This window comes from Cyrtonyx montezumae, unplaced genomic scaffold (assembly GCF_038088225.1).
Source record: "Cyrtonyx montezumae isolate F1298 unplaced genomic scaffold, pur_monq_1.0 scaffold_8, whole genome shotgun sequence".
NCBI classification, from domain to species: domain Eukaryota; kingdom Metazoa; phylum Chordata; class Aves; order Galliformes; family Odontophoridae; genus Cyrtonyx; species Cyrtonyx montezumae.
The window spans coordinates 77,252,776-77,277,493 of record NW_027072089.1 but is presented as its reverse complement, the minus strand read 5'-3'; the positions used below and the strand labels follow the sequence as shown (position 1 = coordinate 77,277,493).

The following is a 24,718-nucleotide window of genomic DNA, read 5'->3' as shown; positions in this document are numbered from 1 at the left end:
TTTGTTCTCAGTCTTCATTTATCTAAGGCTCCAGACCAGGTTCTTCAATACAGTTTTTAACATCACTTTTAAGACCAGCTAACAGATCAGCCCTCTGTGATACAAAGTACAGTTACTGACAGTACGAAGTGGGTAGGTCTGGAACAACACCATAAATTTTTTTCTGAATTTCATGTAAATGGAAACTGGATTCTTAACTTGATCAGAGGTCTCAAACCTCACCATTACCTTCTTCTTAAAAATAAATCAGGAAAATGGAGGCACAGTGATGGAAAGAGATGACTGCTTACCAAACTCATCTGCTTCATGACAACTGTCTGTTAACTAGTACATGTTCCATTCTTGGCTGCCTTAATTATACCTCACTTTTTAAAAATTGCTCTTTAATTTAATTGTCACCTTTTTCATAAAATCCAGCTTTTAAGAAAATACTGATTGTTTAGTTTCATTTGCAGATACTTCACATCTTCAGTGCTTATACTGCTTTTTTTTTCTGACATTCTTGTGAAATTTTCCCTGTAGTTTCAGCATGTAGCATTTTATCTGACAGTGAAGGAAAAAAACTCTTTAGTAAAGACAACAACATAGAATAGGCAACGCAGCGCTCTAAAGCCAAGCGCAGCAGAAAGGTGCTGAAACTTTATACCTTCCCATTTTGTCACAGAGAGAATCTTCCTAGGGTGGAATTTCCCAAGTGCGGGGGAAATCCAGGATATTCTGCAAAATGTTTCATTGCATGGAATTAGCACATTTGTTTGTTCCACCTCTCTCTTAGTTGAATCACATGTGTAGACAATGAAAGGCAGAGTTGTGTACTATTTACTTGTTCCACAGAGTATTATATTTTAAGCTTTAAGCTCCATGTATGATTTTGTCAAAAAAGCATATTGTTGAAGCAAATGTTTTGTGTGTGTGTGTGTGTGTGTGTGTTTGTTGTTTATTTGCTTGTTTGCTTGTTTAGAATACATAAAAATTAATTTGCAGCATGCTGTTGTCACCTGACCATGCTGCATTCATTAACTTCATTCGAAAAGTATGTTAGGTAAACCATGCACCTGAGCTTAAGTTACATCCTCTTGAATTTAAACAAATTCATTGCTGTATTTAATTTCTAAATCAGGAACAAAGGGGAACAAGGAAAAAGGAAGAAAGGATGTCTTAGCACAGTGCCAGCTTCTCAGTGTTAAGGAATTAGTAAATAAAGCATTACTTCATACAGATAGATAGAGTAAAGCAGAACACAGATGTGAAGGTGAGAAGAGATTTTTAAAGAAGTCATCCTTTAATCATTTGTTTCTTGACTGATCTTGATGATCACAAACCACAAAGATGAAGGTCCATCAATATTTTCTTAAGCTTTACAATGGTTATAGAAAAAATTGGGTAAGAACATGAATCATAAACAAAAGAAATGCTTACCTTATCAGCTTCACCTGTGATGATAAAAGTACAGCTTCTCAGCTGTACATGGTACAGCCTTGCAGAACTCCTTGAAATATATCCTGTGTAATGTCATGACACGCCCCATGCTGCCTGTTCTGTGTTTACCAAACTAACTGATGGATGGAACAATATCAGAACCACTCTTTATTTACAAAAAACAAAAACAAAAAAAAAAAAAGGGAGGGGGGAAAGTAAGGAGGGGGAGAAAGACAGAAAGAAAGACAGAAAGAAAGACAGAAAGAAAGAAAGACAGAAAGAAAGACAGACAGACAGACAGACAGACAGAAAGACAGAAAGACAGAAAGACAGAAAGACAGAAAGACAGAAAGACAGACAGACAGAAAGACAGACAGACAGAAAGACAGACAGACAGACAGACAGACAGAAAGACAGACAGAAAGAAAGACAGACAGAAAGACAGACAGAAAGACAGACAGAAAGACAGACAGAAAGAAAGACAGAAAGAAAGAAAGACAGACAGAAAGACAGACAGAAAGACAGACAGAAAGAAAGACAGAAAGAAAGAAGAAAGAAGAAAGAAGAAAGAAGAAAGAAGAAAGAAGAAAGAAGAAAGAAGAAAGAAGAAGAAAGAAGAAAGAAGAAAGAAGTAAGAAGAAAGGAGGAAAGAAGAAAGAAGAAAGAAGAAAGGAGGAAAGAAGAAAGGAGGAAAGAAGAAAGGAGGAAAGAAGAAAGAAGGAAAGAAGAAAGGAGGAAAGGAGGAAAGGAGGAAAGAAGAAAGGAGGAAAGAAGAAAGGAGGAAAGAAGAAAGGAGGAAAGAAGAAAGGAGGAAAGAAGAAAGGAGGAAAGAAGAAAGGAGGAAAGAAGAAAGGAGGAAAGAAGAAAGGAGGAAAGAAGAAAGGAGGAAAGAAAGAAAGAAGAAAGGAGGAAAGAAAGAAAGAAGAAAGGAGGAAAGAAAGGAAGAAGAAAGAAAGAAGAAAGGAAGGAGGAAAGGAAGAAGAAAGAAAGAAAGAAAGGAAGGAGGAAAGGAAGAAGAAAGGAAGAAAGAAAGGAAGGAGGAAAGGAAGAAGAAAGGAAGAAAGAAAGGAAGGAGGAAAGGAAGAAGAAAGGAAGAAAGAAAGGAAGGAGGAAAGGAAGAAGAAAGGAAAAGGAGGGAGGGAGGGAGGAAGAAGAAAGGAGGAAAGGAAGAAGAAAGGAAGAAAGAAAGAAAAAGGAGGGAGGGAGGGAGGAAGAAGAAAGGAGGAAAGGAAGAAGAAAGGAAGAAAGAGAAGGAAGGAAAGAGGGAAGGAGGGAGGGGAGGAAGGCAGGGAGGAAGGCGGGGAGGGGAGCAAAGGAAGATGGGAAGGGAAGGGAAGGGAAGGGAAGGGAAATCTCTAAATGAACGTTCTGGAATGAAGGATTCTTCTAATAACAAGTGGCACCTTGGAGAAAATGATGGTGCATACTGAAAAAATTGAAACAAAAATAATAAGAGCTGAAATTTGTATACTAAGTATGTTTTGAGTACAGAAGCAAATAGTGTGGCATAGACAGTGAAAACAAAACAAAAAAAACCCCCATGTGATATTAAGTTATGCACAATGTCTCTAAGGAATTCTAAGTTAATTTTCTTTTTCCCCTCTATAATGAGTACTGACAGGCAAGATCCCTCTCACAGCTACCCTTCAGTGAACGTAAAACATGAAGTACATGCGGGACTGCTTGCTGTGCTATGCCTACCCTGTACTTTGTGCAACTTTTCATAGAATCACAGAATCAAAGAATCATTTCAGTTGGAAGGGACTCTTAAAGACCACGTAGTCCAACTGCCCTATAATGAATAGGGATGCCAACCATGAAAATTTGTATGTAATTGTCTAGTTCTTCTGCCTGGTGCCACTTAAAACCTGAATTGCAAAAGATAAAGCATTTTGCAGAGCAGTCTATCATTGCAGGAGCAATCTAACTCAGGGAACTTGTGTGACGACATGGTCTGTGCAGATTGTCGATAGAACAAAACTATCAATTAGCACATTGTATGAATTTAAGTTAATTTTGAAACCAATATTCAGAGCATCTATATTAAATACAGAAACGAAGGAAGATTTGTGGCAAAACTGAAGACAGCATTGTGGCAAAAGCTGATCAGAGAAGAGACTTCTGTTGCTTTTTAAATTCAGATATTGGGATATTCAGACTCCAGTCAGAAGCTACTAGAAAAGTATTCAAACTCACTGCTAGAACTGTGAAGGCTGATTTGAGTTGTTCTTTTCCAGCAGGTCACAGCACCAGATATGAGGTTCAAAATGTGTCTTTTGTACACTTAGAAAACGCTCTTACAGATCATCCACAAGTAACTCCATGGCACATCAGGTGAAGCATTCATGGTCTGCAGGACAGTCATAATATACAATAGCAAACATAAAGTAATCGTATAAATCCTTTGAAGTAAAAGAATGGACAACAAACAAACTACTTCGACCTCTGAGTATGCTGTGATTTTAAAACAGAACTCCCAAGTCAATACACAAATATGCCTCTTGTCTAGAACAAATTATGCTTTCTGGAGAAAAGAGATGGACTCCTCAACCCTTTAGTTGTCTGTGCAAGTGGAAAGCCTCTGAAAAGTCCATACCCTTCTGCCTAATAGAATCCTCATTAGTCTTGTTCAGCTGAAGATGCTAGAACAATGATAATAATGAAGACCTCAGTCCGGTCTGATATGCTTAAGTACAAATATTTTACACGGTACCATCTTTAGTCCATGCCAGTCTAGTACAGACATTGCTATGCAGCTGCAATACTTTTGAGTAAAGATAATTAGGCCCTAACTCATATTGACAGCCCATCACATCGAATGTATTTTAAAGGGAGTGAGCTATTCTCTTGCTTGAACAGTACTTAAATTAGACACCACTGCTGTGAACTCCATTTTGCTTAAGATGTTATCTCTGTGCTGGTGGAAAGACATGTCAAGTGAGTGAATGTGCCTGTTCATGGTGAATATCTTTAATCACACAATTTAGAGCACTCCCCACACTGCAAGCTGTTTCTGTGGCTGCTGCCCCTTCTCCATTTCCTGCTAAGGCTGGCAGTCAGTTTGTTTTCTGTTCAAACAGGCTTTAACAGTCACTGCAGTGGTCCACTGTTGAACACTTTACAGCTCAAAAGTCAAAGGATTACCCGACAGATTGTACTGTGTCACTTCTACCTTTTGAGTGTGCCTTAAATCTTTTTACTATCCAATTGTCAAGCAGCATGCTACAGCTTGCTATAGAAGAACCACCTGGGCGTTTGTGTGCCATCTGCCTGGATCATGTGTTTGGGTCATCATACACAACCTACAACTCAGGATCTACAGAGATACAAAGATACTACAATTGTTCCATAACAGCTAGTTTGGAGCACTAATGCTGTTAGTAATTATATGGCTTTCAAAATATCTCTGAGTTAAATATGCTCATTGCTGACAGGAATTTTTTCACTTTGTGATAGAGAAGGGGCAGCAGATTCCTCCAGAAGAATTTTAACACACATCCCAGCCTACTGTTGCTGTTGGATTTTTTCTTTTTGTCAAATGAATTGTTAATCTAAAGCAAGTTGCAGAATTTAAAAATCAGTCCACCATATGTGAAAAATTGAACTTTGAACATGGTCAGTCATCAGTGCAGAATCAGTGGAATATAAGAGTTCTTGTGTAGTCTCCTCATTAACTTTAGGTCTGCTGTGAAGTCTAGCAAGATTAAGCAAACCTTCCTGTAGCTGAAGCTGTTTCTGGGATAGCTGATGGATTACCCTGTCTAGCACAGCTGTGTAATGCTGCACAAACACAAAAGGATGTGGTTTTGTGACGTCCTTTTTTTGACAATGCTTGTCCCAAGAAAGAGGTCAGCTAAGACTCTGCTGCTATTTGCTCTACCAGCTGTTTCATTGTGGGCCTGTCCCTAAACTAACAGACTCTTCGACATTTGATCCTTTCCAAAGGAATATGAAGTCCAGGTCAGCTCACAGAACAAATTCAATCATAAAAACCTATGCACAACTGGAGATTTTGTTCTCATTTATGTTTCCACTGTTTTGCCAGTAGCAAGGAGATTGTTGATTGTTTTGTGTTTGCCTTGCCCAGTGATTGCCAGTGATTTCTTAGTTGCTGTTGCAGAACTTGACACAATAGCTACCAGTGGTGATTTGTCACTCAGTTGTTCTGAGGGACTGTGTTGTTTCCTTAGTGCAGAGAAGATCAGTGTCTGGTCAAGGTTTTCCAGACAAGCTCACAGAGTATCAGACACCTTTCTGCAGCAGTGCTGTGCCGTTCTGAAGAGGCTGACGTTGCTGCCTGCACTGCTGCCTTTGCCTTTCACAGGCTGTGACAGAGATGTGATCCTCAATGCTGACAGAGAGGATTTTTCCCGCGAAGGCACATTCAGAAAGACCCTGTGAAGGCCTTGGCCACAAGTATCTCACACATAGAAATGTAGTATATATCATCATAGAATCACAGGAAGGGAACCATATGGATCATCATGCCAAACTCCTGGCTCCGCACAGCAACACCCAAAATCCAAATTATGCCTGAGGGCATTTTCCAAGTGCTCCTTGAACTGAGGCAGCTTGGGGCCATACCTGCTGCCCTGGGGAGCCTGTTCCAGGGCCTGATCACCCCCTTCCTACCCCCAGCTGCCCCTCCCATGACACAGCTCCATGCCTTGGTCCCTGTCACTGTCACACAGAGCAGAGCTCAGCACTGCCCCTCTGCTCCCTGTGAGAGCTGCAGTCACCATGAGGCCTCCCCTCAGCTCCTCTGCTCTGGGCTGGACAAACCCAGGGCCCTCAGTTGCTCATCACACACCTTGCCTTTCAGACCCTTCACCATCTTCATGGCCCTCCTCTGGATGCTCTCTTATAGTTTTATGTCCTTCTTACACTGTGGCACCCAACTCTGCACCCAGTGCTGGATGTGCAACCACACAGCACAGAGCACAGTGGGACAACCTCCTCCCCTCACCCACTGGCAGTGCTGGGTCTGATGCATCCCACAGTGTGGTTGGCCCTTGGGGCTGCCAGGGCACGCTGATAGCTCACATAAAACTTACTCAACTTGCTGTTAGCCAGAACCCCCAGATTCCTTTTGGCAGGACTGCTCTCAGCCTCTCTTCCTATACTGGACTATACTGGAGCCGAGACTGCCCCATCCCAGTCGCAGAATATGGCAACTGCTCTTGTTAAAATTCATGCTGTTGGTGACTGCCCAGTTCTCTGATTTGTCAGGATCTCCCTGTAAGGCCTCTTTACCCACAAGAGAGTCAGTGGCTCTTTCTAATTTGTGTCAACTATGAACTTACTTAGTATGCCTTCAAGTCCTGCATCCAAGTCACTGATGAGAACATCGAAGAGAACTGGCCTTAAAATTGGGCCCTGCAGAACAGCACTAGTGACTGCCTGCCAACCTGAAGTAACCCAGTAACTATATCCTTTGAGCCCAACCTATCAGCCAATTGATCATATTATGTTTTTGCCTTGCCCTGTGCTGAACATTTTATCCCTCATGTCTTACCCATTAAACCTTCTGTCATTTGCTGCACAGTAGTCTGTCAAACAAACAGGTTCTTAATACTTCAGAAAATAAAAATGCCAGTAGCCTTTGGTAGGGTATGGAAAAAATGCCTGGAGCCACAGGAACGTCTTAAAAGTGTATTTATTTTGTTCATCATCCCACCCACCACGCCTGGCAGCCCCTTCATGGAGAACACTTTTATCCTGCCCTTTGAATGTTTTGCCCCCCTGCTTGGTCAGTTGTGGCCAGGGCCCAGCCATCATTATTTTGTTGCAATTTTTGTTCACTGTTGCCAAATTTCCACTCTTCCCTGTCTCTGGTTTTCCACTATGGGAAAAGGGAAGCTTTATACTTGCTTGTAAAAAGGAAACCTTCTCTTTTTTCCCGTTTATCCACTTTGCTGTTTTTCAGATCATGGAGACATATCTTTGTACTTCAAGCACTTTCCAGTCTACTAACAATAGAAAGTTAGCTTGCAAATGCAATCTTTCTCAAGTCTTAATATTGTTTAGGTGAACTGGCTTTTAAATTTAGAAGACTGGATCAACAGATTCTGGATATAAGAGGTGCAAAACGTGAATAATCTACTGATGGTAAACCTTGAGATGCTGATCTTATTTCTCTTATCTTCAAGCTGTTCTTATCACTACTTCCATTCCTAAGGAACAAAAAATAAAGTATACTCAGTAAAATATTTGGTTTTACCACTGAGAAACAGTTGTGTCTGTATCATCATCTTTAATACTTGTTAGAATGGCACAGAAGAATGCAAGGGAATAAATTTGTATTTTATTGTGCTAATTCTTGTCATCTGAAATACAGAGAAGAATCAAACTTTGGTCGTAGGTCTTTGATGAAATCCTTCTTGAAAACAGGTAGTCCTAAAAATTTCATAAATGCCTCGAAAATTTTGTAATTGTGTGCTTTATTCATTCTAAGTATACATTTTTGTACTAAATCACCTTTTACTCACAGCTGTTAAAATGTAAAGATATTTTTAAGAGTGTGTGGCTCAGAAAGCTAATATAATTAATAGAAAAGCATTAGTGGTTTTCTTTTATTATGATGAACAAAACAAAACAAAATCAATTGTGTGCATCTAAATCAATAACGGGCAATTAGAATAAAAACAGGATACAATATTGAGCAAGTGGATCCATATTTGCAGTTGACAATCTACACATAGGAAGAGAAGAGAGAAAATACTGGAATTATGATTTGTTTCTTAGAAGAAGTATTTTACAACACTTTCAGGATTTCTCATTTTAAAAAGTGTATCAGAATGTTCTCAAATTTGAAGTGTCTTCCAGAGTTTTAAACAAAAATTTAGACAGTTCTTTTGTGCAGTGGGTCTCACTGAGGTCTGGATCATAAGGATCATCTAGATCTCAATGGTTCAGGCTTTGAATCTACACTTTGAGAAAAGGCATAACTGCATCTATGCAAAACTGAATCTATTTCCTTTCTCTGGAGTGTAAGGGAGACTTTTCAGGACTTTGAAGAGCCCTCTGCAAGAAATTCAGAATTTGGTGAGGAACTTAGAGTGAGAGGACAACTCCAGTGATATTGAACATGTATACCATTTCCCAATAACCAACCAAATAAAAAAAAATTAATCACAAATCAATACCTTGCACACCAGAAACTTTTCCATAAACATTCCCTCTAGACTGGAAATCTTAAAGCCCATGTTTCAGGAATGGTAATGTGGTTTTGTCAGCTGTATGTTACCAGGGAAAGGGATGAGCAAAGGTCATTGCTTTCTATGTAATGGGCTCCCAAGGACTTAGGGTCATGCCTATAATTTATTCCTTGAGGGAAAATCACTTGTCACCTTCATGGCTGATAGCTGTCTTCATTCTTGCCATCTTATTAGCTCATTCCTTATTCATATCAAGCCATTCTGAAACCAGTACGAGAAGGGAAGGAAGCTTGGTGCTGACTCCTCTCCTGTGGGTATGTCTTTTCTATGGAAGAAATTATGCTACAACACTACAGTAAAGGGACTTTGTTTCTGAGAAAACAGAACATGGGAAGGCATGTGTTATTGCCAGCTCTTTCTGTCTTTAGGGGGACCAGTATCGGCCAAAGTAGACAATGGTGTTGGTTGGGTTGTGATTGATCAAGAAGAGGAATGGGTGGTCAGCCCTAAACTCTTCGAACTCAGGGGAATGCTTAATGTCTTCTATCATCCCTGTGGAGCCTGCCATCTCAGTGCCCTCTTCACTGAGTTCCACGAAGGCCCCATGCATAGCCTGGGATATCTTCAGGCTCTCTGCTGAAGAGATGCCAGTCAGATTGGCTGAACGGCTGAACAAGTCAGTCATTCCCATAGCCATTAAGACAGATGTGAGGTTGTATTTTTCCTCAATCTTCATACGGGGCAGATATACTTTCACTCTCCTCTTGTCCATCGTATTGGGATTGGTCCACTCTGTGAGTTTTTCAAAGCTAATTGTCTTCTCAATCTACAAAGAAAATCACAGAATAAATTGCCTGTGATGAGAATGCAACTCCTTTCCACCATTCATTGTAATCAAGACTGTAATTTAAAAAAAAATAATCAGAAAGTTTCCCAAAGTGCATCCTATCAACATCTTATTTTATCATTTGTTTCTCTAGTATTTCCTCTGACAGCGCCCCTTTATGCAGTTCCACCTGACACATCCCCTTCTGAACAAATAAATTCATGTCTCATATGGAACAGTACAGCAATTTCACTACATGACATATTGGTCATTTTGTAAAAATGATTGCAAAAAATGCCATGACAAGATACAGTCGATAGTACCTAACAAACACAAACATTTCTGCAAATACTTTGATATTCTGAGAGCAGCCTATTTAAAATACTCAATGAGAACCCTGTTAAAAATACCATTAGGGTTTACTGAACCTCATCAATTCAGCAACATTTGCTGAAGGTTTTATACATGAGGTCAGGTGTGTGTATGTATGTCACAGTGAAAAGAATTGCCCAACATGCCCTTGTGTATTACAGCAGCCCTAGGCTCTTTTGCCTTTGCTTTGTTTCCCGCACTGCTTGTTTAGTAACTTTGAGGCCAGGGATCTCCTTAGAGGCCAGCCTGAGTATCTGGAAGCACCTGGGCCACTGCTGTGCTCCCCTGCCTGGCCAGCACAGCACATCCAGGGCGGGAGTGAGAGGAGTGCCAAAGCTCTGATGGCAGCCAGCTCCCACTGAACCCAGAACAAGGTGCCTTCCCCTGCCAGGACCATACCCGCTCTAGGCCAGAAACCTCATCAGGCAGCAGCACCAACATGCTGAGCTCTCCGCTGGCATATGGGAGCTCCAGGATCTTCATTTTCTCTGCAGGCAGCGTGGCCATGTTAAAGGTATCATTCAGACACATCATTTGCACAGGTTTGCTTTCTTGCTGCAAAATGGAAGCATGAGACAGTGTGAGCAGGGAACAGTTTTTCTTGAAGCAGACAAATGTGCAAGCTCTTCAGATGAACTGGGCGGGATCATCAAGCTGTGTCTCCATTTTCTTTTCTTTCCTGCAGGTATGCTTTGGATGCCTGGTGAGACACAGCTTTTGGGAACCCACCTTGGTCTGGTCCCCATGCCCTGCCAGCAAGGGCCCTGGAAGAACTAAAGTGACATGACTGTAGAATGGTGCATGTTACACCCCTGATGGCTTTCTGTCCTGCCCAGAAGCAAAGCCCATGTTCCCTACCTTTGTCACGCTAAAGGGCATTTCTCGAGTATCTTCTGAATTAAATGCTGTCTTCCACATCCCTTTGAAGTAAATGGCATTAGCAAGGACCATCGTTGTATTAAGATCAATGGAGCTTGATAGAAACAAATCTTTGATCTGTCCTGTAAGAAAAAAGCAAGGCAGCGAGCTAAGACACAGGCTGTCTGGTTTGCAGGAATGCAGCAAACGGATTGGAGGGTACTGCTATGTGGGGTTTTGGTTTCCTATCCAGAGCATTGTGTTTTAGAGGTCAGGCCGCGTGCTTGACTTGATCTCCTCTTCTTTGAATGATGGCTTGCGGAAGTGAAGTTTGTGAGGGTGATTTAATACAGAACATCTCATCGTGCTTGCCCAGGTATTTCTAAGAAGAGGTTTAGTGTGGAATACGCTCAGAGATGCGCACGAATATCTGAAACGCGCATGGAAAAAGAGAGTTGCTTGCGTAGAAGAGAAGGAAGTGAGCAGGAAGCGACCCCGTTCCCAGGCCACGGCGGCTCCTAACGGCTAGGCCAAGAGCATTAAGCCCGCTAGGGAGGGGGGGGATGTAATGGTGGGGAACGTGAAGAAGACAAGGCAAAACGAGGAAAACCATGAGAAAGAGGCTGCAGGCACATGCAAGTGAGGCACTGCATCATTATTAATGGTATCATGGTTTTGTGGTACAGTACAATAGCTGCGTGCATGGGTAAGGTAAGCCCGGGGGTATTCAAACCTGGGTCATGGCGTTGCGAGCGCCAGCTCTTAACCACTAGGCCAGGAGCACTAACCCGGTTGGGGCTGTTCCACTAAGGGGTGTCATGATGGGCAACAGCAACAACAATAAAAATCGCAAAACCAAAAAAGCAAAACAGAGATACAGATCTTCTGTCTCTCACTGTGCTTCCTTTTCACAGTTGAATCTTGTTTTTCTCCCACCCTACTCTTGATAAATTCCTTTTCTTAAACCAACCTAGTGGCCACATTATTTTCTTCCATGGAAGCCCATTCCTTATCCTTGCAGCACATGCTGCTGAAGTGATGCCAGTGTTCTAAGGAAGCTGGGACTAATCTTGTATGAATTATGCTCTCCTTAAACAGAAAGCTCACACTGCACATGCCCTGGCACCTCTGCCTTTGCCATATATATCTAAATGCACTGTCACTTCACAAAAAAAAAAAAAGTGCAATAGAGTCACCCATTTCCATGGGAAGTATCCATTAATGGAGATGGAAGGAACAGTCTTTCCAGAAGTTGTTCAAGTACGGTAGTAACAAGGAAGTATATTATAAACCCTTCTCTGAATTTACCTTCTGTCTGCTTTTCCACCCAGGAGTTAATGAGCTGTCTGGCTTGGTCCGATGCCGTTTTGAAGTTCACTGTTTCCAGACCTGCTCGGTACAGTTTCTTCACGCATTTTAGGTAAATCTGTAAAGACAGCAGTTGTAGCCACCAAATCACTTTTTAAGAAGACTGTGAAGGTGAAATAAAAAAACAGTTGAAATGTTCCATGATTCTTGTAGTTATGCTATGGTTCGACTGTTTTCATTGCTTATTTTCTGGACAAAATTGTTGAAAGTAGGCCAGAAAAATTATTCTGATGCATGATATTTTAAGATCTTGGAGATTCTTATTACTTTACCAGTTATGGTTAAGTAAAAATGGTTATGTTGTAGAAATGCAGAAATATTTTCCTGAAAAAAGACTAATCCAAAACCAGCTTTGGATCCATAGGAGAGTGTTTTGTTACAATAAAGTTATTTTAAATCATTTTTCTTTATTTTTAAACTTTGATTTAGAATATTTGTATGTTTTATTTTTAGAGTATCAAATTAAAGATTTAGACACTTTCAAAAATTGTTTTTGAGGTGAGGTTTTCAAGTGAATATGCTGAAATTGAATTATTTTTTGCAGGAAACAGAAACAAAAACACAGTATTGTTTATTTCTCCATTTGTTTTTTCATAGGGCCATCTTTTTTCACTGGAAATGCTTTCTGTGAAGACTACTGTCAGGGCTGTTGCCAGGATAAAAGATGTGGAAGTCCACATCACTGAGGTGAGTTGGATTAACAGATACTCAGGGCAGCACTCCTGGATTATGGGTTTATATGGGATTTAAAAAAGAAATCCCCTCATATAACTCACCGGTAGGACTGGACTTGACTTTTCAGCATAGAGTCTGTTGGCAATGTGGAGTGAATAATTGGCTTTTGATGCAGTAATATCAGAGAGGAGTTCTTTAAACAGTATGTGGATATTCACAGATTTGCCACACTTGGTTGTTGAAGAGAAGGAAAAACAGTATAAATGTTAGCGTATTTTACTAGAAAGGCACCTATTTATAAGGTACAAATCATATAGGAAAACACAGTGTTCAGACATCTGCAAACAAAATACATTAGAGTCTAAAAGCTCCATAGGAGGGATGTTCTATATACTCAGTTGTTTATGTTCAACTCGTAGTACTTCATGACGCTCAGTCTTAGTGATAACAAACAGAAAACATGAGTGATTTGTCTGATTGCATTTTGTGAATTTTTCTACATAAACCACTAAATGCTCTAGCAAAAAGGAATGGAATGGAATGGAATGGAATGGAATGGAATGGAATGGAATGGAATGGAATGGAGAAGGAGAAGGAAAAGGGGAAGAAAAAAAGGAAAAGGAAAAATCTTCTTGTCCTTTGCAAACCCCACTCTGTGCTTGGAGAACACAAGAGGATGAGCACAAGCCTGGGAGCATGGCTTATGTTATCTTTTCAAATGCACCAAGTGACCATGGAGAAAACACACAGGCAGTTTATGTGCTGTCCTCCAGCATGCCCTGCAAGTGTGCAAGCTCTTATCAATCTAGGAAGGTATCCTGGTGCTCAAAATGTCCTTCCACATCCCATCACTTTTTCTCATGCAACATGTGAAACCTGACTTGGTGTTTTTTGAACAAATTTGACTTTTCCAATTGCATGTCCTGGGTTGAGAGCATTAGCTAAGGTTTGGGAAGGGGCTGGACCTATTTGAAGCACAATCAGAACCGTTTTTAAGTTCTGTTCTCAAGAAAAAAAAACACGTGTGTGAGAGAAAAATAAATGTACCTTAGGTTTCTGTACCTTTGTCTGAATACTTCCTCCAAGTCCTGCAATGTTGTCAAAGTGAAGAGCCTGCAAATGGAAGTAGCAGAAGAAGAAATGAAGTACGGGAAGACCACTGAAAGTCGCTGGTGTTTGTGTTCATACTCTGGGCTTGGAATAACCAATGGCTGAACTGAGAAGTTTCATGTGAGCTTAAAATCTGTGGGTTTTTTTACTGCATGTGCTACTCTGATTTTTTTTTAAATAGGATGTTCCACTTAGTTCATTTATTTTTTCATCTTGAAACCAGCTACACCCATATCATACTTAGAACTGTGATTCCTGATTTCTGAATGTTTCATCTTTTAAACATTACACTTTGTTCATTTTATCTGTAATATAAAGTGAAGCAAGAGATTTCCTCCTTAGTAGAAACCATTCTTATCCATCATAGTGAAAAGCAACCATAAATGAAAGGTTAGCTCCAGATTCAAACCTCATGGCTCAATGTCCTTATTCTGGCCAAGTTTAAATCCAATGGCTAATGTACAATTGCTGACCCCTGAAGTGGAGAATGTATATTCACAAATAATTAGTTCTAGCGCCAGGATCAAAATGAGCTTGTAATCATTTGTATAACTTACCTTCTCCATCTGGTACTCAGTGTTGCCTCTTGCTCCCATATAGACCATGGCCAAGGCTGCAATGATGCTCAGGGGGGAATACAAGATGTTCTCATTTGTGTGCTGGACTTTGAGCTCATTGAAAACATCGAAACAAAATTCTGCATTTGCTGCACTGATGGAGCCCATTCTGAAATCAGTGTTGTCTAAAACAAACAGAAATATAACTGTGTGGTGTTGATATGTGGCACTTGAAATGAAAAGTACTTTCCATAGCCCGGAAGGTGCTTGGTCATTGCTGTTTCTGTGATGCTGAAACAATAACGTAAAGCCTAAAAAATTTTGCAGTCATTAGGAACATTGTAAAGATGGACCCATTGTTTCCCAAATGCATGTTTACTTTCCTTCAGAAAGATACTGGCTCATTATAAAAGCACTATGTTGTACACGCCCTTTAGGAAACAGTTTCATCTATGCTTCGAAATACATATAGCGTGGACTGGATGAGTTTCCCTATAGGCATCACAAGAACTCTGAATGATGTTTGAGACAATATAAACACATTTCTTCTGGACCATACTCTGGATACTTCAGTCAAATTTAGTCAACTCACAATAGTCTTGTTTGTTTCAAGCTGCTTATTTGTGAACTGACTATAAATTCGGAAATTGCCTTCCTGTGATTTATAAGAAAAATGGGAGTGAATTTCTTTGTAAATCTAGCCAGCTGCTTAGATGCCAAACTATATCTTTAGTGGGCTTCTTCCCTATATTTCCATTTTTGACATTTAATCCCTGCTGATTCCCTTTTTAGTTGAGAAAAAAAAAAACATACATATATCATAAATACAGTGTTTGGCATAATGGCTTAATGTGCTGCAAAGCTGCATTAGATCAGCCAGGCAAAGGTCCTGTACATGCAATTTAATGTGACAACTTAGGGGTATTTATTGAAATCTACAGTTATTCTCTTTCTAGAATCTGAGACCAAGAAAGCTGAATTCTGCCCTCCCCTTTCTAAAACAGTTTGAATAGTGGCATATCCATAGTTTGGAATAGATGTGATCTACTGCACAACCTAAGAGGCATCTGATGCTAACAACTGTGGAACCACAGGCTCTGTGAATCATCCCACTGTACCTCACCTGTGTTCTCCAGGGTGTGAGGCTAAGAAAACAGGTGTGGGGTTTTTTCCAAAAATATTTTTATATATCTGTCTTATATATAAATCACACTGAAAGTAATGCTTCCTATTTATTTTCATGGAAACTGCAATAGATTAAAAAAACATATATAATATTATAATAATAATTACAATATTATTTACTAGAGCAAATTCTCAGCTACAAAACATTATTTTTCCACATAGACACCACTATTAGCTATGCCTTTTTGTCAACAATGCACAAAAATCTGCATTCCCTTAGGTCAAAATCTGCACCAGTGGAATTGACCCACTGCCACTGTTGCCATTGCTGAAACGCATCACCAACTACCTCACTGTGCTCACATCCACTGTTTGGTCTCCAGAAACGTCCAGCAAGCAACAGTGGCATTTTATCCACATGGAGGAATTCAGTGACACACCTTTGCTTCATCCGCACTTCCATGAGAGATGCCGTATTCAGACTGCCCCTCTGCTGCCATCTGTCACATGGCAACATATAACAGGATACTGGTGGGAAGGTTCAGCCTCTACCTCCATACCACCAACATATGCCTCTGATGCCTTAGGCCAACATAATAAAATAGGAGACAGCCCTTTTTTCCCTTTAAGTTCTTACACGTAATATTTCTGTCTTTGCTTTTTTTTTTTTTTTCCATATTCAAGAATATAACTTAGTAGTTATATTTTATTTGGAGAAGTACTTACAGAAATACATCAAAGAGGCATGTAATAATCCAGCTTGCCAGTTGAACCTAAACAGATTCTCTGAGTCTTTGGTGATATATACAGTACCCTTTCGGACACTCCCCCTGTTAGCCTTCTAAGAGTCATCCTTTGAGTTACTACCCTTTGTCATGGCCTATTGATTCATTGTCCTTGAAACCACTGAGTGGGCCAACATTAGACTGCTGCTCTATTTGGAGAGCTAAATTTTATTTTGTGAAGTAAAACCTAATAGAAGAATGCTAATTATTCCGGATTTCTTGTATCTCATAAAGCTTCACTAAGTTCAAGTCTAGCATGTCTCGTGCTCTATTTCTGAATTTAAACATTAATTTGATTGAGCCATATTGATAACTACAGCCAAACAAATAATGAATACACACACATAAAAAAGATAAAATAAAATTTTAAAAAAGATGATAACATAATACACTTTAAATAAACTTAGCTATAAAATCAGATCCAGTGATTCTCACAGTCAGATGAATCCAAGGATCCCAAACTATTAAGAGAAAATAAGACGTGATTGGAGAACAAGAATACAGCTCCTGCCACGGTTCACTATTTAATGAGCACCCACTGCTAAAGCTGAGTCAAGAGTAGTCGTATTACCAAGGAATGCAAGAAAGTGCATCAACCCTGGAAACTATTTTTTTTTAAAGTTTGTATTCTCTTTCCTAGCTGTTTAGTTTCTTCTCATCTCTGAGGCACTGTAATTACAGAAATTACTGTTGCACCGCTCCCAAAATGGATGAAGGGAAAAATATGATATATGATCTCTCAATACACTGTCTGTGCAGAGAAACATGGGGATGCTCCTCATAGATGGCAAGCACTTGATGCTGGGAAAATAATGCAGTTCCAAGCTGAGCCAGCTGCAGGATGTTCATTCTATTCAGCGGTCTTTGAAACTGATTATTTTCCTTATAAGAATATAAACAAAGCTTTATGGTTTTTTTAAAGAGTAAAATTGCACTGAAAAATGTTTTGGTCTGCCAAGAGAGTCCGAGGATTGGAGAAACTTATAGTAGTACTTGGTAAAAGCACAGCTCCATCTGTTTCTGTACCTAGGCAAGACAGAAGTTTTGTCAGTTGAAGTCAGACTATATCAGATGTAAGCCATAGGCTCTACAGCATACATGTGTGAGGAGAGCACATTTTGCTGAAACTTCATTCTTATGACAAAATTCAGAGCAGAGGTGTTGAGATGAATTAGAGAACTCAGTGTGGATAGGGAAGAGAAAGAGATCTGGGGAACAGTCTGGAAGTATTTGCTGCTTTGCGAAGGTGGACTCCAGAGTATTCAGATATTCCAAAATGAATGCTGAACAGCCAGTGGAGTTCAAGGGATGATTGGTGGTCAGCTTTTGATTTTCATTCTTCATAGGTCATGGCAACAAGGCCCATTGTAAATGCCCAGGGTATTCTCATAGATCTTCTATACCTCCCATTTTACTGTGACAGGTAAATAAACTACCAAATCTGTCTGAAGGAACATTCATGGTCTGTTAGACAATCATAATGCACAATATCAAATATAACTCAATTGTAAAAAGCTCTTACTCTTTATTGAATAATGCCCTTGATGAGCACTAAAGAAAAATAACAACAGCTTCTGTGAAGGCCATGGGAGTGAATAATAGAAATCCCAAATTTTTGCACATTAAGACACACAGTACACAGTGGTAGTGGTACCCAGTGGTGAAGGAAAAAGGGAGCTACTTTAACCTAACCAGGATGTTTTGTGTTGCTGAAATTCAGTCATGTATGTATGTGCAGACCACAATAAATGGGATGGCTTTCGGTTTCCGCACTCAGAATGAGTGTTTTTTATTTTGGATGTTACAGTAGTCTTGTAGGGGGTAGGGAAATCTACAGATAGTAAGCATGTTTCCTCCTATCTTGTTGAATGTTCCTTATTCAATAGCTTTTACTTTGTCTTGTCAAACTTTTCCTGCTTGAGGGTACAGGTTTTGTTGCAGTGTGTAGTGTCTTCTCTTATGCTCCCACGTGTCCATCAGAGTTCCAGCGACAGGTCACACAAGTACTCAAACATACCTTCAAGGTTTCCATGAAGAACATTCATGGATACCCACAATCCTTTGTGTGCTTGGTTTCAATGTCTTTGTCCTCTGTAGGTATCCATGGAGCATACACCTGTAGGAAAAGCCAGTCCTGCACATATGGACAGTGTTTTCATCTCTTGGACTAATGTCCAAAATTTTCCCAATAAACATTTTGTTTCGCTGTCTCCTCTGGAAGAGGGCATGAAGGTGTTTTTGATATGTTCTCTCATTCAATACATTTGCCTTCTCTGTACACTCCACCTCTGCAATAACACAATCACCACAACAGTTTTGCACAGGTGAGATAGTTGGGACAATGCACCTTCTCCAGAGAGAGGTCTGCCACTACACAGGCTTGGATTTGTCTTGCATTTTTTCTACATTGAATGTTAGTGCAAAGCTTGGTGCAGAAGCAGCCTGAGTACATTGACCAGAATGGGCTACCCATGCGCAGTCCTCAGCAGATAAAGTGTGGTTTTGTAATTTTAGATAGAATGTTAGTCCAGGGGAAATCAGAGGCCCCTCTTGAAATTCAAGAGTCATGAATGCAGGCAAGACAAATTGCTTAAACTCTGTTCCAGTGTTTGTCCCATAAAGAGGTCAGCAAGGACTATACTGCCCTTTTCCTCCGTCAGGCTCCATTGTGGAGCTGTTCCTAAACCAATTCATGGGGTTTGCCATTCTTCCCTAATGTTGGCATAATCAAGGACAGAGTAAGCAGCAGAAAATACAGCTCATTCCCTCATTTATCTGTTCAGATTTTCACATTTCATTTCCTGTGGCTGCTCAGCAGCTATGTTTGCTTATGTCTTGGACCTGTTCATGCCATAGCTTGTCCATCTGCATCACATTTAGCAGAGGCTATTCTGGCATCTCTCATAGTCCTTTAGTGAACCAAGATGCGGCTAGAACAGCCTCATTTACAGAAATTCAGATGCTTTTTGCTCTCATGTTATTTGTTGTACTGGAGATAATCGGCTCTCTGTTTTGCATACACAAAATGTCATGTCTTAGGCAATACATGTCTTAGGCAGTTGGCAGTGGTTGACTTGGAACCACTTTGAAGTCAACCAGAACCTTGTGTTAAACCACTCAGATAGTCAGTATGTCTGTCCTGGAATAGAATTAATGTCTAAGCTGCCCTTCAGAGCTCATAGTAGCTCGTATGTCAATGTGTATTGTGTTTGCACAGCAACCTGAGGTAAGAGGAGGCCAAGCACATCTACCAGTCCGTTATGCTCCTTGATAGCCAGTCATCTCCAGCAACAATTCAATTTGATGTAATAAAGCCAGCAGTAAAAAAGTTTCACTGTTTAATTTAAAAACTGTTTAAATGCTCTGTTGATAATTGAGAATGCAACTAGAAAAAAAAAGATTATGTGAAAAGAAAATAGAATTTTTCTTTGTTTGCATTTTGTTCCCATTTTTGAGATTACCTAGATATCCCTGAAGCAAGTTAAAGAAATCAAAGATCATAAGTGATTGCTTCTGCTGTAGCAAGCTGTGACAACTGTTGTTTCAGCCACTCTTTCTCCTTCACTCGCACTCTGAATTCCTTTTTCTGTTGTCAGAATTATGTTCTTCGAGATGATATTTCACAGTACCTGTCCTTATCATACATACTATGTATTTTGCTCTCCTTGAAGTTTTATCTTAAAAATTTTTGGGTCTAGTTATGCAAGCTAATATATGCTAACAGTGTTTATTTCACTGTTGTTTTTTGTTTGTTGGTTTGTTTGTTTTGTTTTAATACGTATTTGAGTCAAACCAGATATATACAGTGGTATTCACTGAAAAACATACATGGCTATTTTTTACATACTCTGTCCATCAGAAGAGTCCACAACCCATGTTTGGTGTTCTCTTCTTTTAGCAGCTAATTGGTATGCAAACTTTGCCTCTGCCAGTAACTCTTCTAATTTAGGCTGTATTTCACCTGAAATTGCAGCCTTGCAAGACATAGTCATTGGCTATTGTGAGTCTTCTTTATTTAGCAATCAAAATTAAATGCCTAGTACTGTAATTTACAGTATTTTCCTGCATATCTCAGCACTTGGGAAAGCTCTTCAAGTCTGCAGTTATGAAATAGCAGTAGCAATGTACCCAGCAGTTACTTTTTTCCGAACAGAGAGTAAAAGTGTGGTGATATTTTTTTTCTTAAAAAAATATAAATAATTAAATGGTACAATTAAAATTGTACTTCTCACGAGTCTGTGAATGCTGGATAATGTTGCTACCAAATTGAATCTCTTAGCTATGCCTTTAAACCTCTTACTTCCGCATCTGGAAGGTGGTTTATGAGACTAGGTCATCAGTAATTTTACTTTACCAAATCTTTTTATTTAGGTCCCAGTTAGTTTCTCAGCAACAGCATAAGGGAAAGGGGGAAGGAACAGAAAAACATAGAAGGGGGGAGACTGGGGAAAAATCATCAACCTACTCAATGGCATTGGACTGCCTGAGCCATGTCCTAAAACAACACTCTTAATTTCCTTATAAAATCCAATACAAAAGACAACAGGAGGTGGTGCTCAGAGCCTACATGCCCTAATGCCTAGTTGTCCAGTGTCTGTACTTAGAACAATGAATATTTTAAACTGGGAAGTTTAGTATCACTTAGACACTTGTAACATGATGTAGAGTTATCTGATACCTGAGCAATTCAGTATCTTAGAGATTCTGGCTATTCTCTCATCCCCCATCAGAGCAGGAGGGACATCCCAGCTATTCTGGTTTTACCCTCTGAAATATTTTTCTCCTCTCAGGGAGAAGGCACTCTGTAGATGTGGCTGCATCTCATGAGCGTACACTGCTGAATCATCTCGTGGATGTGCCAAATATCTGCAGGAAGCATAACAGGAAGAGGGAAACAGAAAAAGTCACAAAATAAGCATCTGACTCAGAGCATGCATCTCTCTCTCACCAAATAATTGGTGTGCTTCTGATGATGTTTTCTCCAGGAAGTCTTGATGCCCCTGAAACAGATGATGGAGCTGCACTGGTAACTACGGCACATTCTTCCTCTAACCCCTAGCTCTTCATCACAGTGTTCAGAGGAACTGTGCAGGGAGCCTGAGGCTTTGATGTTTTGCTCTGGGTTTGAAATGTGTACAGAGCCAAGGAGGCTCTTGAGCTCCACGGTCATTTTCACTCTGTACCTCTGGATGGATGGCTTGCACAAAACAAATTGCCAGGCTGGAGGCATGGGATATACACCCTGGATGTGTCTTCCAGGACCACTCTGATTCATCATCATTCATGAACAAGGAAATGAGCACCTCCCACTACAAAAGCACATCTTCTTGTCTTCTATCTCTGGAAGCTGTTATATTTCAGGAGCAGCACCAGCTGTTCTCATAACATTCCTTCTGCTGAGTGTCTTGAGGCTGGTTGTGATCTGAGTGCTGTGTAAATTTTGGACAAACAGATGCTGTGCTCAGTACTGCTCTGGGCAAGGGCACAATAGTATATTTTCCACAGAAGACCAGCAGCTGACTTCAGTGAGCACAATGGAGCTAAGCTGTGATGTAGATGTCACACACATAATGTATTCAGACAACAGGAGTCTGGGGACATGGTACTAAAAAAAGACTAGGAAATCAAGGCAATCAGTCAATTCATGCTATCAGAAAGCTATAGAGCAGAACAGTTTTCTGTCATTATTGTTAGGATACTCACCCACGTGTGAATACTTGTTTTCTCTTAAACATCAAAACAAGAATAGTCCTAGGAACAGAGGCTGGAAACCAGAACTCATCTACTAGGTGTCCTGGTTGTCGAACTGCAGAGCTATCATCAGGCTTTGAATTTCCCATTTTTTTTTCCATTAATTTGCTATCATCCCAATTAGGGCAGAGCTTCGGAAGCAAGGTGCATATTTGTGTATATTTTTTTCCCACTGAACTTATGCTAAAACCTAGAGTCTGACTGTGCTGGAAGATGCAGGCTCGTATTCCAACAGGAACATGGGATTCACTGAGTATAGGCCCTTCACCCCCTGACCCACGTGATTTCTCCACTACAGAGGTCACGTACCACTTTCACTTAAAAACATGAAGCCCACTCTAAGGGAGCAATGTTTGAATAGCTTGTGCTTGGCATGCTTTGAATACATTCACTAGATATTCTGCAGAGACCTTCAGTCTTCTTTTTTCTTGTATTGCAGCGTGGGAAAAGCAACTCACTGCTCACATCAATGCAGCTTAGAGCAAGCAAAGCAAAGTGCCATAGAGATATTTACAAAAGGAGAAAATAAAATACCTACAAACTGTGGAAACTTAAACATGCATGATAAATGAGAAATTTTCTTTCAGATGGCTTTTTGGAGGTATATGCTTCAAGCCAGGTTACATCCCACTTAGAATTGCCACATCCTTATTTCGAGTGTTGCATATCCTTCCTGAATTTATCTGTAGTTCTGCGTATTAAACGTGTTCTTCACTACTGTGTGGCAACTGCTGAGTCACAGCCTGAACCACTGATTGAGCACCTGGAGAAAAGACCCGGTCAGCCCTGGGAGCACAGGTGAAGGCAATTGAGCCAGTCTCAACCCCTCTTAGATTCCCCCTCCATTTAAGGGCTGACTGCCATCAAGGAAGATCCTCTTGTAAGAGGTCCCTACTTTGTGGAGCTTTTCCTTGTGAGCCTCTATCCTTGGAGATGGGTGAGCCTTCCATTTTCTTCTTTCTCTGTAACGCCTTATTGTGCTGGTCCTGTTGCCATTATACTTCTACAGTTGCTTCACTACATATACGTGGAAAAATACAGCTAGAAAATCTGATTTCTGATTTTTTTTTTTAAAGAAAGCCTATGAATAAGTGATGTAATGCCTGTTAAAAGTGATTATAGTATATACTATGTGGAAAATGAGTGTACTTTATCAAGAAAAGAGAATCAAAGATTTAGTAAGAGACAGAATTATAATAAATATGGGAGATTTAAGTCTAAGTTATCTCAGTGCTTGACTGGCTATACTGCTGGAGTGGAATAATGTGTTGTATAGTGCAGAAGGCACAATGGCAGACTCTGTTGTTAATGTTTACTTCCAAAAATATATATATATATATATATAAACTGTGCATTACAAAGCAAAGTTTTTGGTTTTCAGCTGTGCAAGCAGACTGTTTCACGTGGATCAGTCATTTGCACACAGAAAGCAATAATTACTTACAGAAAACTAAATGCAAAGAAATTGTGATTATATTCTGAGTGCATGGCTGTGCCTATTGAAAATGCTTTCTGTTTGCTCCATTCTGTAATGTAGAATTCTGAATTTTTGGTACAACTTCAGCGACTTCGCTCAGAGTATTCAGTCCAGTGTGATGATGATCAACACCATGTGACAGCAGCTATAACTGCTGCTGAAACCTATAAGGGGGCTGTGGCCTGGCAATTCAGAGAAGAAACGGGAAGCAGTCTGCAGCCTTTGTGTGCTGTGCCAGGTTTCGGTAGGAGGAGATGGGACTTACGGCATAACTTTCTAACACTATTGCTTGCCTCACGCTGAGAGGGAACAGCACTGTTAACTCCAGGTTGGGCATGTTAAAACTGATACTTCCAAAGTTGGAAATGCTCTGAAGTATTCTACCTCACTTGTTATTTTCAAGGTTAAGTAGTAATTATGTAATGACTTGCTGCCAATTTTTTTCCCTAAAGCATTTGTGAATTCAGTGTCACTGGGGAAGATTAATGTGTATTCAAGCAAAGTGTGGTAGCCTAACTTAAATACAGGAAGGTTTCTTAAATAACATTTTGCTAACTGCAAGATGCTTTGTCTTAAGGCAGATAAACATGCAGGTGGCATTGAGGATCTCATTTGACTTTAGAAGCCATGGGTGTAAGTTATAATCAGCCTGAGGAGGGATTTATTTGGGAGTGGTGGCTGTCTTAATCTGATATGAAGAATTAAAGGAATGTGTCCACAGAGTGGATATCAGATTGCTATAGGATCAGGCCATGTCCCAGTACCTCAGTCATAAATTGGGTACTGAGCAGGGGCATTCCTTCTGATTCACTGAAACCACAGTTTTGGCCACCTCAGATCCTACCATATTGCTTTTGTTTCTGTGGTATTAAAAAAACGTGTTTTGGCTGGTGAAGAGGTGTGAAGGGAGTTGAGGCTGAGGGGTGATAGAACTGTCTAGTGGACAAGGAATTGGCTGCAGGATCAACCCCAGGGAGTGGTGGTCAATGGCTCAGTGTCTGGATGGAGATCAGTGACTACTGGTGTTCCTTAGGGATAAGTATTGGGACCATTACTCTTTAATGTCTTCATCAATAACATCGACAGCAGGATTGAATGCACCCTCAGCAAGTTTGCAAAAGACACCAAGTTGTATGGTGTAGTGGGCACACCTGAACAATGAAATGCCATTCAGAGGGCCCCAGACAGGCTTGAGCAGTGGGCCCAGGAGAGCTTCATGAGGTTCAACAAATCCAAAT

General features: G+C 40.2%; 2 protein-coding genes across 2 annotated transcripts in view; one reads left to right on the top strand and one right to left on the bottom strand.

The window, feature by feature from the left end:
- The window catches only part of LOC136059152 (vacuolar protein sorting-associated protein 4B), a 382,624-nt gene that overhangs the window by 295,393 nt on the left and 62,513 nt on the right, over positions 1-24,718 (top strand). The window lies entirely within an intron of this gene.
- On the bottom strand, positions 9,001-14,510 carry LOC136059160 (ovalbumin-related protein X). The gene is made up of 7 exons (XM_065753139.1): positions 14,343-14,510; positions 13,738-13,788; positions 12,777-12,905; positions 11,941-12,058; positions 10,633-10,775; positions 10,174-10,329; positions 9,001-9,402 (listed from the first exon to the last, which is right to left on the bottom strand). Exons 1-7 carry the CDS (start codon positions 14,508-14,510, stop codon positions 9,001-9,003), a joined length of 1,167 nt encoding a protein of 388 aa, XP_065609211.1.

Excerpts from the sequence above, each read along its gene's own strand:
- LOC136059160 (XM_065753139.1), bottom strand. The coding sequence starts at position 14,510 with ATGGGCTCCATCAGTGCAGCAAATGCAGAATTTTGTTTCGATGTTTTC. Across the intron at positions 10,776-11,940 it reads GGTGGAAAAGCAGACAGAAG|GACAGATCAAAGATTTGTTT; the intron begins GTAAATTCAGAG and ends TTTTTCTTACAG. Across the intron at positions 9,403-10,173 it reads AGGTTTCTGGCCTAGAGCGG|ATTGAGAAGACAATTAGCTT; the intron begins GTATGGTCCTGG and ends TTTTCTTTGTAG.